The sequence below is a fragment of the Triturus cristatus genome, chromosome 5_1 (genome assembly GCF_964204655.1).
Source record: "Triturus cristatus chromosome 5_1, aTriCri1.1, whole genome shotgun sequence".
Classification (NCBI taxonomy): Eukaryota; Metazoa; Chordata; class Amphibia; order Caudata; family Salamandridae; genus Triturus; species Triturus cristatus.
This window is the reverse complement of record NC_140587.1, coordinates 363,456,528-363,473,417: the sequence shown is the minus strand read 5'-3', so window position 1 is coordinate 363,473,417 and position 16,890 is coordinate 363,456,528. Positions and strand designations below refer to the sequence as shown.

Sequence of the window (16,890 nt, the reverse complement as noted above, 5' to 3'; positions counted from 1 at the left end):
TTGGCCTAATGGAAAGGTAACCAATTGTAATGTGGACTTTTTCAATTTTTAATGAAACTTTGGAAAACCAAAAATTTAGACAAAATCGGTAATATCTGCACAATTAAATTTTGAAATGTTATTGGATTGCCATTGGAAATTTATTCCAAAAAGATTTTTAAAATTACTATTTGGCCATGCGGAAAGGTAAACAATTCTATTGTGGACTTATTTAATTATTAATTAATCTTTCGGAAACCAAAATGTTACAGACAATCGGTGAGATCTGTACAATTTAAACTTTAGATTTTTATTGGATTACCATTGGAAATTTAATCAAAAAAGAATTTTAAAATTAGTATTTGGCCTAAAGGAAATGGAACCAGATGTATTGTGGAGTTATTTGAGATATATTTTTCTGATTATACTTCTGAAACAAAAATGTCAGACGGTATTTTAAAGAAATAAGTATTGATATTAGATGATATTTTTTAAGAATATTATGCATTTCTATAAAGTTAAGTTTATGCAAAAAGAGATTGTGGGCTTTTTTAAAACAATCTTTGAGATTGTTAATTTTTTTTTTGCCCGCTGTTAAATGATGAATGCAATTGCTTTCACAATTTATAGTGAAATGCAATATATTCTGAAAACAGCAAAAAAAAGGCAACATTTTTTTTTGAAAAATATGTAAATATGTGTACTGTATTATAAAATGTTTTATTAAATATTAATACTTTTTTCTTTTTTTTCAGATTGAGATAGAAAATTTTCGAAAACTAGAACCATTTTTAAAGCAATTAAAATTAAATTTAAATTAATAAATATTTTTTTGAGTGTGTATGGTAAGTCAAACATTTCATGGTCCCTTTTTTCCACTTCTCCACAATCACATTTTCAGTTTTTCATTCTAGTCTCTCAAGGACCTTGTAATGTGATAATTGATTTTTAGTGTTTTTTAAAAAAAAAATTAAAAACATTCGCGTACCGTACGCGTACGGTAAAAAAAAAAAAAAAAAAAGTTTTTAAAAATATATAAAAAAAAGTTAAAAGGTAAGGTTGGCTCTTAAAAGAGCCGTTGTGTTCATGCAGGGACAGAGGAAAGAAAGAATGGGAATATTAGTCGGTACGACAAATGTGCTGATCTATTTTATTGTTCACTAGGGAAACACTGGTCTCCCTATGACAAATTAGATCATGACAAGTGGCGCACCGTATTTCAACCCTCACAAACCGAGGGTTGATTTCCAGAGGACGAGAAAAAGGAGATGCTCCCCCCACAGATGAAGGGCTCACCTGACCTGCCGAAGATGGACTCGGCCCTGCAGATGATGGACCAGGCTGAGCTGCTGTGGATGCGCTTGGTTGACTTACTGAAGGGTTACCTTCAGTATGTCGAGCATGTGTCCTTCCGTGTACATCTTTAAGGTGTCTCAACATGGTGTGATTCCCGAAGGAATACTTCTTGTTGGGATTCCCTCTTGAAAGTACACGGCCACACAGCTTACAAGTCACTAAGGGTGCATTTACCTTTTTCTTGTTCTCTGGAAAAGTAAAATACTCCCATATGAAAGAGGTCTTTTGTTTCCTCCTTCTCTGCCTCAAGGTAGTGCTGCTAGCCTCACTCTCAGAAGAGCTCTGCTGTTCTGCCATCGTATCACAAAGACAACCCAGCTCCTTCTCCTAAGGGATCACAAGCAGAAATGAGGGGAATGGGTGTGGTGTAGGAGAGTTCTAGAACTGAAAGTAGTAAAAACCAATCAAAAGTCTTGTTTCTTGATCACATGACCTACCGTGCGCGTACGTTACGCTTACGGAGCGCTTACGGTGCGCTTACGGCAAAAGTACGCATGCGCGTAAAAAAGACACGCGCACGCGCGCATGCGCAAAACAGGCACGCCCCTTCACTTCCGCGTAACGTGCGCGTGCAGCGTACGCGTTACGCGCTGTGCGCCCGTGACGTGCGTCTACGCAAATTGCGTAAATGAACGCAAACAGCGTAGAAATCTAACGTAATGAAAGCAAGACGTGCGCTTACCGTACGCGCACGTTAAAAAAAAAAAATAAAAAAAAAAATAAGGAAAAAAAAAACCAATATGTTATACTAATAAATCTTACCTGTTTATTTTATAAAAATGGTAAAAAAAAAAACATTTTGTAGAATTTTTAAAATTTAACCATAGTCTTTAAAAAAGGATAGAAAATTAAAATAAAAATATGTAAAAAAAAAAAGAAAAAAAAGAAAAAATTAGCATTTAAAAAACCTTGCAAATTCACTGAAAAAACCATGGGTTTCACACACGTTATAGTTAGGAATTAGCATTTAAAAAACCTTGCAAATTCACTGAAAAAACCATGGGTTTCACACACGTTATAGTTAGGAATTAGCATTTAAAAAACCTTAGAAATTCAATGAAAAAACCAAAGGTTTCACACATGTTATAGTTAGCTGGACATTTCACTCGTAAAAAAACAATGAAATTTCCCCGTTATAGTTAGTTCAGCTAACTATAACTCGCGCGCCCGCAATGCACTACTGATGACGTCACATATTACATCACTCATGACATGGTCACTGACATCACTCATGACATCACTGATGACATCTCAAATGACATCACTGATGACATCACTGATGACATCATCCTTGTGATAGAGTGGCAGACCTCCTTTTCCCCTAATATAACCTTTGATACACACATACAAAAATAGAAACTAAAATGTACAAAATAATGGACATACCAATATCAGTTACAACAACCTATTCAGTAATTCTAAGAACCACATACACATCCACTCATTCACCAACAGTCCTATACAGTCACTCATACATGCACTCACTCATCATATGTACTCATACATCTATACATCCTGTTACACAATGCCACTCATCCATAGAGTTACTCACACATAGTCACTCATGCTAATAAAGAAACAAACATACATTTATTAGCTTATACAGTTATACACACACCACCACACTTACTTCTACGGAAACTTACACATAGTTAGTCTAAAAAACAATCACTTATAGAAACACATACTTATTCATACAGGAACTCTTTCAATCTCTCACTCTCACATATACTCACTTATATACACCAATAGTCACATATACTAGTTTAATAGATATGTAGTTACTCATAAAGACACTATTGAGACAGTCATTCACTCACTAACACACTCATACATACACTCATCCACCCATACAGTCCTGCACACATGTTTTCTTCAACACATACAAAGAGTGAATCACTCATTCATGCACCTATGCACTACATAATACCCCCCACCGAACCATACAGACACTCAGACTGATACTTAAAAAAATAACTATTTACCTATATAGATACCCATGAAGCTACTCACCAACCCATGCAGCCACTTATACACAAAGTGAGAAACTGATACAGATATTTTCATATTTAAACATTACTCAGTAAGCCATGTATATTTACTATGATACACTTAATCAGTCAGTTACACAAATTTTTTTTTAAAAAAAAGCATCCATTTAGACACTTATATACCCATTTATTCTTCCATTGACCTTGAGATATACATAAATATAAAACATATTTAATTTTCAGAAAAACACACAATCACTGGATGATGTCATCAGTGATGTCATCAGTGATGTCATTTGAGATGTCATCAGTGATGTCATGAGTGATGTCAGTGACCATGTCATGAGTGATGTAATATGTGACGTCATCAGTAGTGCATTGCGGGCGCGCGAGTTATAGTTAGCTGAACTAACTATAACGGGGAAATTTCATTGGTTTTTTACGAGTGAAATGTCCAGCTAACTCTAACATGTGTGAAACCTTTGGTTTTTTCATTGAATTTCTAAGGTTTTTTAAATGCTAATTCCTAACTATAACGTGTGTGAAACCCATGGTTTTTTCAGTGAATATATATATAGTCTAACATAATGAAGAAAATGATTTATTTTAGATTAAATTACATTTCATAATATTTACAATTTATTACTATAAATATAAATGGATAGATAGTTTATTTCATAATACTAACATTTTAAAATACTTATATATACATTGTATATACATTATTGAATATTAGTTCGATATATTGAATTTGCAAGATATTAACATGATGTAATAAAATATGTAACATTACTACTTTAAATTCTATTTATATTTAAAAAATCAATATTTTGACACTTTTTTGATATTAGTGTCAACGATATTTTTTTCCAATATTTTCATACTTACTATTATAGCTATTGGATCACAATATTATGGTAAACAATATTTTTTGCCGATATTTTTGACAACGACATCCCTTATAGTGATCCAGAAATTAAAAGACAACTGTGGAAGAATTGTGAGACTGGAAAGTCGAAACCTAAAACATATCTTCAGTGGGTCTTAATCAGGTCATAGATGGCAGGGCTTGAACATTTTCACTTCCAGCAATTGCTCTCACGCGTTATGAAGCAGTATACATTGACATTTATCGAGCATCCCTCATGATACAATTCAAGTCAATGTTTGGTACACTGTGAACTGTACTTAAACATTCTGCACATGAAATTAAGCTAGGAGAATTGCTGAATTGATAGAATACTTACCACTGACAAATGCAGTGATCTGAAGCTCTCGTGTTGGAACCCTTGTAAGGCATTCCATACTTCTGAAGTGGGTACTCTGAGTACCATAAACTAGGTAGTATTTACACCTGTTAGAGTGCGTAGAAACGTCAGGTGAGCATTATATACTATCAGATTAAAAAATAATATTTTTATTGCAATGATACATGAACAATCGTTAATATATTTTGCCTCCATGGTGTTCTTCTGTTTTTATCATAGATTGCGTTCCATCAGAGGACTACCTTTACTTTACATATAACTTACCAATTGGGTAGTAAATGTACTATTATGCCAGCATGTGGTAGCACATGTGCTTTTTGTAAAATGTCTATATGCTTCATGATGATTTAACTATTGTATATTAGCTACCAAACATTTTCTATTATTACTTTTCTTTTTCACAATTTAGCTATTTGGGTGTGCCATTGGTCATCCATAAATTCCGGCTGTGTGCCCCAGCTGGACATGGACACAACTGGGCAGATTTGGAAGGGTGGATGGATCACTTGGGCATACTTCCACGGAAAGCAATCGCTCCTTGTACAGTGCATGCCTCTATGCAATTGGGAGTAACCCCGTTGGAATTGACCATGTGCTGCTTTCTTACAGGGAATAATATGGGAGGGGCCAGGGGTATACACATGCAGCCCCTTCTAGCATCTTGCATTGGGAACAGAATATCCAGTGTTATTGGTGGTTTTTCTCCCGGAAAAATAAATGCATTATGGCCTGGTGTCAGGTGCTTTTTAGAACATAATGTTAAATATTATACATACATAAGAAATAAAGAAAACTGCTAAATTATCAAACGTTTGGGACGTACATACTGCACTGAATTTAATCACCAGCAGATAAAACAAATCTGTGTGAATAAGAGTGTTAGTTTGCTGTAGACCTAATAGTCAATCTGAGAATGAAGGGTGAAAGTCATCGTTGCCTTCAAGCCCTGTGTTACACTTTGTAAAGTAGCACATGCAGTGTGACGCTGCAGTATAATTCTACATTTTCTGGCTTGCAGGTGTCTTCGGGGTCCTGGATCTTCATGGAATTCCCCGCTCGGTGTACAAAACAAAATTGTCAGAAACAGCCTTGGCCGGATCAATAAACGTATCTTTGGTGGATGAGGTGGACTGGAAGGTAGGATCTGCAGCATGGTTACAGTACTGGGGTACCTTGTATATGCAGGCAGGAAATTGATCATTCTTAGTGAATAGTCCTATCAAAAAGCATAATTGTGTAACTCCACCTTGTAATAGGTTCCATCTGACGACTGTATCAGTGAATTCATCATGTCTGTTGACTCTTGGATGCATGGACAATGTCTCTTTTACTGATTGCTGACGTCAACCTCAGTAGGGTTGTTAAGTACCTCTGTGATATGTGGACATCCCTTATCCTGATCCTTCTTTCAAAATTTGATGCCTCACTTGACATTTGGGGCTCCATTAGGATGGCTGGTGGACCGGCCCCGCCGGGCAGGCGGTAGCCACAGCTGGCCCGCCGGAGGCGATCCGCTCGCCATCCATACCTAAAAGACCCCCCGCCATATTAGGATGGCTGGGGGATCCGTGGTGGACGGAAACACCGTCCGCCCCTTTTCCGCCGGTTGACTCGTCGACTGGGTAGAAAACCTGAATAATATGGTGGTGGTGTCTGCAAGACACCGCCATCCATATTATTATGCGGGCGGAGATGAGCCTTTCCATGGCGGCGTTGCTGCCATAGAAAGGCATGCGGTCTTCACTGTTGGGGGCCTGTAGCAGGCCACCAGGATGTTTAGGGGCAGGGGGTGCACATGGGGGTACCTATGGTACTCCCCTGCATTGGCATTGACAAGGTGGCAGGCACCGCGCGGTGCCTGTCACCTTGTGAATGCCAATGCACAACATACATCTACAGCATTGTCGCGGTCGGTGCTGTGAGCTCCGCCCGCCACAATGCTGGGAATGGGGGATGCCACCTCCGCGGTGGCAACCTAATTGCAGGTGTGGGACCACCGCATCCCTGGTGGACGGTCCCGCATTCTGTTATGGTAGTCCGCCCGCCATTGTAATAGACCCCTCTGTGTTTTACCTTCATCCAGGTTATGTTCTTCCTGAAATTTATAGCAAGGTTTATCATGCTTCTTTTACCACCCGATTCAGTGCCTACTAGCCCTCTAGACTATACTTCAGGCCTGTAAACACTCACTTGAGTCATTTCAGCATGGCTTGCGCCCCTCATTGAATAAAAAGTTTTTCATCTCCCCAGCATTGGCACCGTAATAGGTGGATGTATAATGATATTTTTGGCCTCACACTCCTAGCTTCCCAGTACTATCAGGGATCAAACCAATGGCGGAATCAGTGGGTGGGTCTATGTGCGTGGTCTTGGATCTCAAAAATGAGCTTTGCTGGAGGGAATTTGACCTTAGCGGTGCGATCCATCGGCTGCACTTCTATGCTGGGGAAACACACTGCACGTCACTGTACGGCGTCCTTAAAAGTATACTGCTGTTTCACAAGTGGACTCCTAAACTTACATCTGACGCTCCAGAACCTTCTAACACCTTTAAGCGAAAGAAACCAGATATGTGCGGACACAGACTTGTGCAAGCCTTGCTTGGGGCGTGTATTTTTGTAATTGATAAATTGTAAACATGCCAGGTCTGCGGATCGTCACACTTGTTCAGTGCACAGTCGGTTGTGCAAGCTGCTCTCCTTGCTCGCTGTAGATGTTTTTCAAAGCTGCTAAGCATTTTTAGGATAGATTTGGTAAAAAAAAAAGTTATGACTTAAATGGAAGTTAGTTGCAATGTAGAAACAATTTCGAAATACACTTTTAAATTAAGATTTGTATCCTCAAATGCACCTGACGTCTAAATCTGAATGTAAAATGTTTCCTCAGGTGGGAGAGGACATTGTGATCACCACCACCAGCTATGATGCCTGGCAGACAGAAACTAGAAGCATTGTTGATGTCTCACTGGACAGAAGAATCCTCACTTTAAATGAATCTCTTTCTTTTGTTCACATTGGTAAGTGCCAACCGGAGACACATATATTATTTCAGCCACTGCTTCACTGTAATATGTTTGTGTTAACATGCCCGTCGTTCCTCTAATTCTTGTGTTTGCACAGATGGCTCAGGGCGCTTTGTAACACTGGGCGGATCCTTCCACCGCCCACCAATCCCTGGCTGCAAAGGGCAGGCGCACTTATTCCAAGCCATGAGCAATTCACATCAGAATCATCGTGGTTTATTTTTGGATTGTGTTTGCTGCTTATGATTTGTTTGTGCTGAAATATGTTAGAAACACATTTTTTGTTGTTAGAGGTCTACACCCACAAATTGTTACTAGAAACAGATGGACTTAACTGCACAAAGCCGATGCAGAGCATTATTCAAGAGATGCCTGCAGCCTTACACTCCAAACCTCTAGCTGCATTACATGACGTGCAGGGACCTAATGCTCCAAGAGTGCCTCTTGGTGTTCAGGAGGCGCCATGGGTGGTTTTAGTCAAAGACTGCCTCCATCTTCACAGGCCTTCGGGTGCACACTCACATGTGCACTTGACTCACCACACTTTCTAAGAAGTGGCTGCATTTTAGTCCTTCTTGGTGTTGGTTGTATCGTTCATAATATTTTGATTTGTGGTAACTTTCACTCACAAATTTTGGCAGAAGTAATAACTAGGTCCTGAAGAAAGCCCTGATCATATCCTGATCAAGATTGGCTGAAACATGTAGACCTTCCATATATTCTTCACTTTTGCGTTTTTATATATTTGTTCAGACCGCACCCTGACTGCTTTTAATTTTTGACACCACGGGATAATTAATCCACCTATTTTTTCTCCTGGTAGTCAATTTTAACACACTCCCCTCTTTACACTGCACTACGAATTTTCACCACACTGTGTTTGCTTCATTGAGCTTTAGGAGATCTAGTCCCCGGATCACATCAAAACATCCGTGAGCTCCTCCTTTACAGTAGCAAGGAGTTGCAGCTCCTTGGCTGCACTAAGCTGCAGCCAAGAGGAGATCCCAAATGATGAAGCCATCTTAAAAAACCCTCATTCACATGCAGGAACGGTGGAGCGGTATATCTTGATTATCCGCTTCTTACGTAACGTGAAAGCATCATCATTGGTTCTATTTTACAAAATATGCTTTCCTCCACCCAGAGGTAGACCAACTGGTGACAACAGTAGTGACCAGAAATAAAGTGAATTCAAGTGGGGTGAGTATTAAAATTACCTACATCTCTGCAGCAAGGCTATTTATTCAGTTTGAGATGGGGCAAGGTTAAAATCAAAGCGGTGCATACATGGAAATGCTACAATTCTATGGCACCTGCCACATTGTTACCGATTAAGAGTACCGTGAACGGAGCGAGCATCAGTCATGCAACCAGACACCCACAGCAGGTTTGTCTGCCCGCTGGTCTGCCGAGGAAGCCCGATCCGAGAATCACAAGTTACTGGTACTCTTGACCTGTAACAATTGAGAAGAGAGGTAAGTCACTTACCTACCCTTGTGCGTTGCATAATTGGCAACCCACTTTTCACTGGTCCTGAAGAACGCCTGACGACCCAACTGGGTGAAAGGAGGGCTGAAACATGTCGACCACTCACATGGACTGACAGGTGCCATAGAATGTGTATTTTTAATCTCTTCTTTTTTAATATATATTGTTTTCTCTATGATGTGTATAATGAAAACGAAATATATGTATCAATGAAATTATTTTTTTATATGAGTTGGTTATAGCCAGGCCAGAACCAGGCCACAGCTAAGCCTTTGACCCACACTAAGCTAGAGCCAGCCTTACCTGTACCCTTTCCAATGGTACAAGTTAAAAAATAATGGTTCATAGAGTGCCAAACGAAGAGACACAGTGGGATAACAATAACTCTGCAAGGTTCTGAGGTCCCAATTAAGGGCAGAAAAAGACCTGTGGTGTGTTGGGACCATGTGGCAACCGGAGTATTGCTTTGCATATTGCTAAATGCATTTTGTAATTTATGTCTGCATTACAGGTAGCCACTGCCTTTTCCAGAAGGATGTAAAGACTTTGGGCCTCATTTACTAGATTTTGATGCAGGGCAGCTCTTCATGTATTTTTGCTGTGCTGCCCTGTGTCAAAAGAAAAGGGTAGGAATGTTCCATCTCTATGAGATATGGTGCACTCCTGTCACCTACCACTGAGCTGGAGCACTGATTGGTGCCTAGCACCAATCCAGGCACCTGTACACTATGGTGCAAGGATGTCTGCGTTGAAATTGGGTTGTTGGTTTGCAGGTAGGGGCACCTTCCTGCACAGAAACTATTGTTATGCCACCCCTGGGGAGGTGCAGGGTTTTGACTCTGTGCTGTAAATCTGAGAATGTGCAATGCCATGGCCGTTGAGAAGGAAGACCCACCGGAACGCCCATGGCACGCCTCCCCAACACAGTGTGAGGAAACGCAGGGACTTGTGCTGCATCTATTTACATCATAGCTACAAGGCCATGAAAAGCAAAGCAGGATGGCTTTGTGTGGACTTGTAGATATGATTGAGAGGCCTAAGCCATCAGAGAATAATCTCGCTCTGATGGCGCATGCCTCTTGTCAATGAGTCCCTTTGTGCTCATCATATTGCATACCAGTGTCTATAAAGACATGTGAATTCATCCTTTGATATATTTTGCTGACCCTGTGGGAATCCACGTTAAAGCCATGGGAAGGTCAATATCAAAGGGACTGAACATGAGGATGTCAAATTCACCAAAGCCTACTTTGGAAAGTGGAGAATGTTTAGTGGTTTTAACTACTACTTTCCAGGGTTTGTTTTACAACTATGCTCATAACTAATTCCTCCTCATGACCATTTGCCCCTTTAGGACAGCATTATGCTTCATCTTTGCAGTCTGAAGTATCCACAACTACTTAGGGCCTGATTTAGAGTTTGGCGAATAGGGTACTCAGTTTCAAATGCTTTGGGAGTTTGTTTTTGAGAAACAAGAAGCTTTTGAAAAGTTTGATGGCCTGCCATCTTGTCCGGCAGTACTGTTTGTCAGACTTTCCCATACTGACAAGAATTGCCTTGACGGAAGTTCCTGTCAAGGTAGAAAGTTTTCAGCAGGGTCAGTTGACAACTCTAAATGTGGCAGGCTGAAGTCTCTTAAGAATGCAGAAGTACAGTCGTCCACCATCCCGACAGAGTAAACTCCATCCACCAAACTCTAAATCAGGCCCATAGTTTCTTTTCTTTGACAATCTTTCCTCTGGGTTAATGCAGTGTGAATGCCATATTCATGTTATCTGATGGATATGTTTAGCTGCAGATTTCTTACCTTAGAATTATCCCCAGGTGTAAGACTGGATCTGGACATATTTTGTGAGCAGTACCCCTGCGCACCAGCAGGTGGCATAGTTTGGCTCTGCATGGCATCGTCTGTGTTGCCTGCACTGGAAGTGACGAGTGTGGGGCCTACATATATAGGCCCCATCCCAATACCCTGACATCAGTTATTTTCTTTCCGCACTAGTCAGCTCCGATCTGGAGAGAGCTACCTCAAGTAACTTTTTGACTGACTCTTTTTTTGACAAAGTATTTTTTGAGGACCTTTCTCCTGGTGTGGCAGGTATGTCAGGTAGGAAAGCCAGCTTCAAGCGCTGCTGATGAACCTGCATCTTATTTTCCACTGGTGCCTCGAGCGTGACTACAACGCAAAGACCCATATTGACTGCCACACCATACCCCAATGCCTTGAGAGGAAGGTCCTGGGATTGGTCACCGAGCCCTAGATCATCATCGCACTCGAAGTCGTCTTCCAGTAAGTCCCACAAACAGAAGAAGACAAAGTAGTTGAAGAGGTCTTTGACTTTGCCCTGTCCATTAAAGTCATCCGATGAGCTGAGGGAGTGTCATCATTCAAGACCTGGCTCCGCAGTAGAGCTTGCGCCTAAGCTGGCTCCGCACCTCTCCGAGTCTAGTACTTGGGGAAGATTGGGAGGGCCCACTGGACCTTGAAGGATACCAGCCCCCAGAACCGAACATGAACTGGTGTTAGGAATTGGCGGAACCCAGTGGGCTGGAAACTTCCATAGATACTGGCATGGTCTCTCCTCCGACAGTGGCGATGGAAGAGGAAGCGACATCTGCTATGGTGACGTGGCAGTCATAACTAATGTCTTGACGGAGTTGCATCAGGGGGGAGTGGCCCCCTCCGTACTGTTTCTCACATTTAATGAAGCCCTTACAGATGTCCTGCTTGGGACCTGGTACAAACCCTGCACCAAGTGTCCTATGAACAAGACAGTTGCCTGACGCCATAACCTCGCACCAAGGGAACCCAGTTTTCTCACACAACACCCTACCCTGGAGAGCTTGCTGGTCCAAGCCTCCACTTCCTGTGTAAATCCTGGTGCATTACCTACCACGCCACCGGATAGGGATTCCAAGAGGCTGGACACCTTAGGCAAGAACATGTTTTCTTGCACTAGCCTGATACTCTGGTCCGTAAACTCTGCGTGCCTTTTGGGCCATTACTCCCATGCACTGTGGCATTCAGTTGTGCAGGTGCTGCCCATGGTCCTGGAGGAGGCTCAGGCCATACTCTTTCAATCTATGCCAGATGGGACTTATAGACATGCCCTTTGATGACTCCTGATGCTTCGGAGACAAGGGGAACCCAGCGCTGGAGCGCTTCAAGGAGAGCTGGGCTACGGCTAGGTCCTTGGGCTTTTCCATGGCCCCCGCTAGCTCCAGTCTGCCTTTCACTCCCTTTGTGGCTATGAAGGGACTTCTATCTGTGTTTTTACCTGCCCACCCTTCATGGCACACAAGCTTCGTAGCCTCTGCGTCGCCGAGGATGCAGCACCCACAGACCCAGTGGGTCGGGCAGAGTGAGAGGTCACACCAGTCCACCCCCTCCCTGGGAACTGCAGCCTCCAGAACTATTTAGTTAGCCATCGGACCATCATGGGAAACCAGTCGAATGCAGGATATGCCATCACCCACACCACTAGATGTCAATAACATCAGACCGATGGGTTCTCCAAATTGTCCCACAGGGCCACTCCCTCCCCTTCATGACTACCCCTCCACCCACGCCACCCACTTGTGACCGGCTGACAGAGTACTGTCTTTCCATACTCCACCAGGGAGTGGCGGCTATCTTGGCCAAGGGAGCCATAGAGAGAGTGCTGATGCCAGAAGTGGGTCGTGGATGTTATTCCAGCTACTTTCTGGTGCCAAAAAAGACAGAGGCATTCTTCTATTACTAAACCTGCACCCTCTCAATTTCCTGCTCAAGAAGGAGAAATTCAAAATGTTTACGCTTGCTCAAATCCTGTCTGCCCTGAAATCAGGAAACTGGATGGTAGCATTGGACTTGCAGGCCGCGTATTTTCACATCCCCATCCTGCCAGACATTACCTGTGGTTCACGGTAGGCCACAATCACTTTCAGTTTTCTGTGCTCTCCTTTCTGTGCTCTCCTTTGGCCTTACATGCGCCTCTCGGGTGCTCACTAAGGTGAGGGCGGTGGTTGCTGCTCATAGGCGACGATCAGGGTTACCAGTCTTCCCCTATCTTGGTGACTGGCTATTAAAGACGGGCTCACCCCAGGCAGTTGTCTCCCACCTCCAGACTATGTCGGACATCCTGCACTCACTGTGCTTCAATATCAACGTGCTAAAGTCACACATGACGCCCGCTCAGACACTTCCTTTCAGCTGAGCTGTTCTGGGTACAGTGCTATATCGGACCTATCCTCATCGAGTCCAGGATATTCAGAATATGATACGGATGTTTCAGCCTCTAGCCTGGTGAGACTGACTCTGAGGCTGCTGGGCCTCAGGGCATCATGCATCCTGCTTGCAACACATGCCCGCTGGCATGTACTGGCTCTGCAGTGGGTCCTAAAGCTGCAGTGGGCACAGCATCAGGGGAATATCTCTGACAAGGTCCAGATCTCGGAGGGAACTGCAAAAGAAATGCAGTGGTGGCTAACAAACTGCAATTGGGACAGCAGCAGACCACTCTCCCTTCCCCAACCAGGTCTGACGGTAGTGACAGATGCGTCTCTCCCGGGATAGAGTGGCCATCTGGGAGAGATGGAGATCAGAGGTCTCCACATCAACCTACTGCAGCTCAGGACGATCCTGCTGGCATTGAAAGCCTTTCTGCCCTCCCTTAAGGAATGGCTAGTGCAGGTGTTCATGGCCAACACCACAACCATGTGGTCTTGCAACAAACAGGGCGGGTGGTGTTGTGGAGCCTTGGTCAAGAGGCCTTGTTTCTCTGGACATGGCTGGAACGTCAAGACATATCAATGGTGGTTCAACTCCTGATGGACTCTTTGAATGCCAGTGTGGACAAACTCAGCCAAAGGTGCCTAGAGGATCACAAACGGCATCTCCATGCGGAGGTAGTGCAACGTCTCATTCAGCAGTGGGGGGAACCTTAGTTAGATCTGTTTTAGGCCCGGCCAGAGCTCGCAGAGTTCCACTCTGTGGAATTCTGCTGAGTTACTGAAATCCGCTGTCAAATTACACAGAGTTCCGCGAGCAGGAAGAGTATTGCTCAGCCATCGTAATTTAATGACCACCGTTCATAAAAGATGAACATTGGGTACTCGAAATGGGCAACACATAATTGTCCACAATGAGGCAATGTTGTCCGCAATAAAAAGGGCACTACTCTTAAAACAGTTTTGTCTCGCTAGAAAATGAGGAATTGAACGCTGTCCTTGAACATTCCAACAGATAAATTAAAAGCCAGGTATCATAATCAGGACTGTATGCAAATGTGTATTTTATGTTGGAAAGCTTTGCAGTCCGTAAAGCATGCTGCTCTGAGTTCCTTTAACAGTGCAAGCTGAGTCTGGAATGCCGGCCCCAAGTCCAGCCTCTGCATCCTCTGCATTTCCCACGCCTTTCCAAATTTCTGATGACTCTGCTCAGCTTCAAGAAAAACCAGAAGCGGCTGAACGGGGCAAAATTATGAAAACCAAATACTCATTCAAGAATATGCAGTTCCTTGGTGGTGAAATGAATCGGAGTAAACTAAAAGTGCCGGAGAGAGCAAGTAGCAGAAACTGGACGCTGCTAGGAAGAGGCACATTTTTGTACGTGCACTGAAAAGAAGTCCCTGTGGCGAGATCTGTCCAGTGTGGGTGCCCTTAGAGGCTAGCACACTGCAAGTGGCCAGTGCCAGCAGGGCACCCTGCATATGCAACCTGCAGTACACAGGTTTGAGGCACAGCAGAGCCAGCTCCCCCTGTTATCCTCTCTGGGTGATGAGCCTAATGTCTGTGGGTTGGCAGGATATCTAGTCTCGACAGAGCCTAAGGGCAAAGTATAACCCATTCACCGATAGCCCACCGGGCGCAGTGCTGGCTGTGGGGAGATATGCATGCAGATCACAGGCCTCAGGTTCAAGGCTGAGCAGGGACTGTTTGGAAAATGAAGTTCCCGCCATCCTCAACCTTTTGGACTTTTAGAAGACTGTGCTAAATTGCACACTCACAGGCACATAATTACACGCAATAACAAAGGACACAGATGGAAAAGAAATACAACGTATTCCTCTCTGTGACAAAACATCCCTGAGCTCCCCTCTCATTGAGAGGGTGCAGCCCTCAATGGAACTAGGGTTTTCCGTTGAGAGGAGAGTCCCTATGATGAAGCATGTCACCTCATGGTGAGTGAGGGATTTCGTCCTAAAAAGGTAAATGCCCAATTTTTTCTAAGTTTTTCTTATTCTTTCTTTCCATGGTGGGTTCTGTGTTTTTCCCTTACTTGACATGTAGTTGTGGACACATTCTCTAAATGAAATATTATAGACCCAGGGATTTCGCACAGATAATACATGCCTCACTAACTCAAGGGATCTTACCAGAATGCCTAAAAACAGGTCAAGTCCTCCCCATCATCAAAAACCTACAGCGGACCCGGCAGAGCCAAATATTTTTCGCCCAGTAACCAATATTCCAATACTTGCCAAACTAATTGAGAAATGTGTACAAAATCACCTGAGCAACCACATCGCCAATTTCAAGCTGCTGGACGACTGCCAATCCGGATTCAGACCAGGCCACAGTACGGAAACAGCAATCTTACACATAGTGGATGATGCGCTGCAGGCCCTAGATTACAATCAAACATGCCTACTAGTCCTTCTTGACCTGTTGTCTGCCTTTGACCCGGTAAACCATGAAACATTGCTAGCCAGTCTTCAAGACAGGATGGGACTATCTGGAATTGTTCTGAAATAGTTTGAATCCTTCCTTCAGAACAGAACTCAAAGATTCCTGGTCAACCAGACGCTTTCCCCATCATGCCAAAATTCGATTGGAGTCCCTCAAGGATCAACACTATCTCCTTCACTATTCAACCTTTATGTCGAACCCCTCACAGAAACTCTCCGAGACGCATGCATATCTTATCACATGTATGCAGATGACACTCAGATATACATCAAGATAACATCACTGGAAGACATGAAGAAAATAAATGAGGCCTTAAAAATGTCATTACACTGGTTAACTAGCAATCATCTGAAACTAAACGCACAAAAACAGAATTCCTATTAAAATCACCACCGAAGCAACCCACAGAAGTGAAGGAATGGACCAAACTGATCACAGCGCTAAACTACACCCCTACACTAGTTGAATCTGCAAAATCACTGGGAATTCCGCTTGATAAGAACCTAGACATGAAAGCCCACATCAAATCAATGACAAAAAGTGACGGTTTCAGCTGAACTATATTAGAAAAATGAAACCACTCATCTCTACGGCAGACCTTAAACTGGCAGTCCAGTCCTTAGTTATTTCAAGGATTGAATATGGATGTACAACTCTAGCAGGTCAATCAAACATTTCCACAGCTCCACTAAAAGCATGTCTAAATGCGACGGCAAGACTCATTACGGGATCCAGAAAATACGACCATATATCCCCTTATCTGAAAGCATTAAACTGGTTACTATACAAAGCCAGAATTCAACTCAAACTGGCATGTACTACACACAAAGCGCTCCACTACAAAACCCCAAGGTACTTAGCTCAGAAAATTGAGCTTTCAGAGGGAAGCAGACCAGCTAGGAGTGCCAGAGAGCTGCTGCTGAAACCACCCATCTTTCGGAAGAAGAAAACGTATGATAGAGCTTTCTCCGGAGCAGCCCCCAGTATCTGGAACTCACTCCCTCCAAACATTAGAAAGATTCCAAACATAGCAACATTCAAAAAGGAAGCGAAGATCTTCCTAATGAACAAGTTCCTTCCATATGCTAGACTGTTCACTTTAGCATTGTGACTAATA

The 16,890-nt window shown here is 42.9% G+C and overlaps 1 protein-coding gene across 2 annotated transcripts in view; it reads left to right on the top strand.

Annotated features, from left to right (window-relative positions):
* The window catches only part of LOC146830894 (fibrocystin-L-like), a 1,907,335-nt gene that overhangs the window by 1,599,535 nt on the left and 290,910 nt on the right, over nt 1-16,890 (top strand). For both annotated transcript variants that reach the window (XM_085605084.1, XM_085605082.1), the window contains exons 59-60: nt 5,613-5,731; nt 7,481-7,610. In XM_085605084.1, the coding sequence (XP_085461210.1) occupies nt 5,613-5,731; nt 7,481-7,610 (249 nt within the window). The remainder of the gene's footprint in view (nt 1-5,612; nt 5,732-7,480; nt 7,611-16,890) is intronic.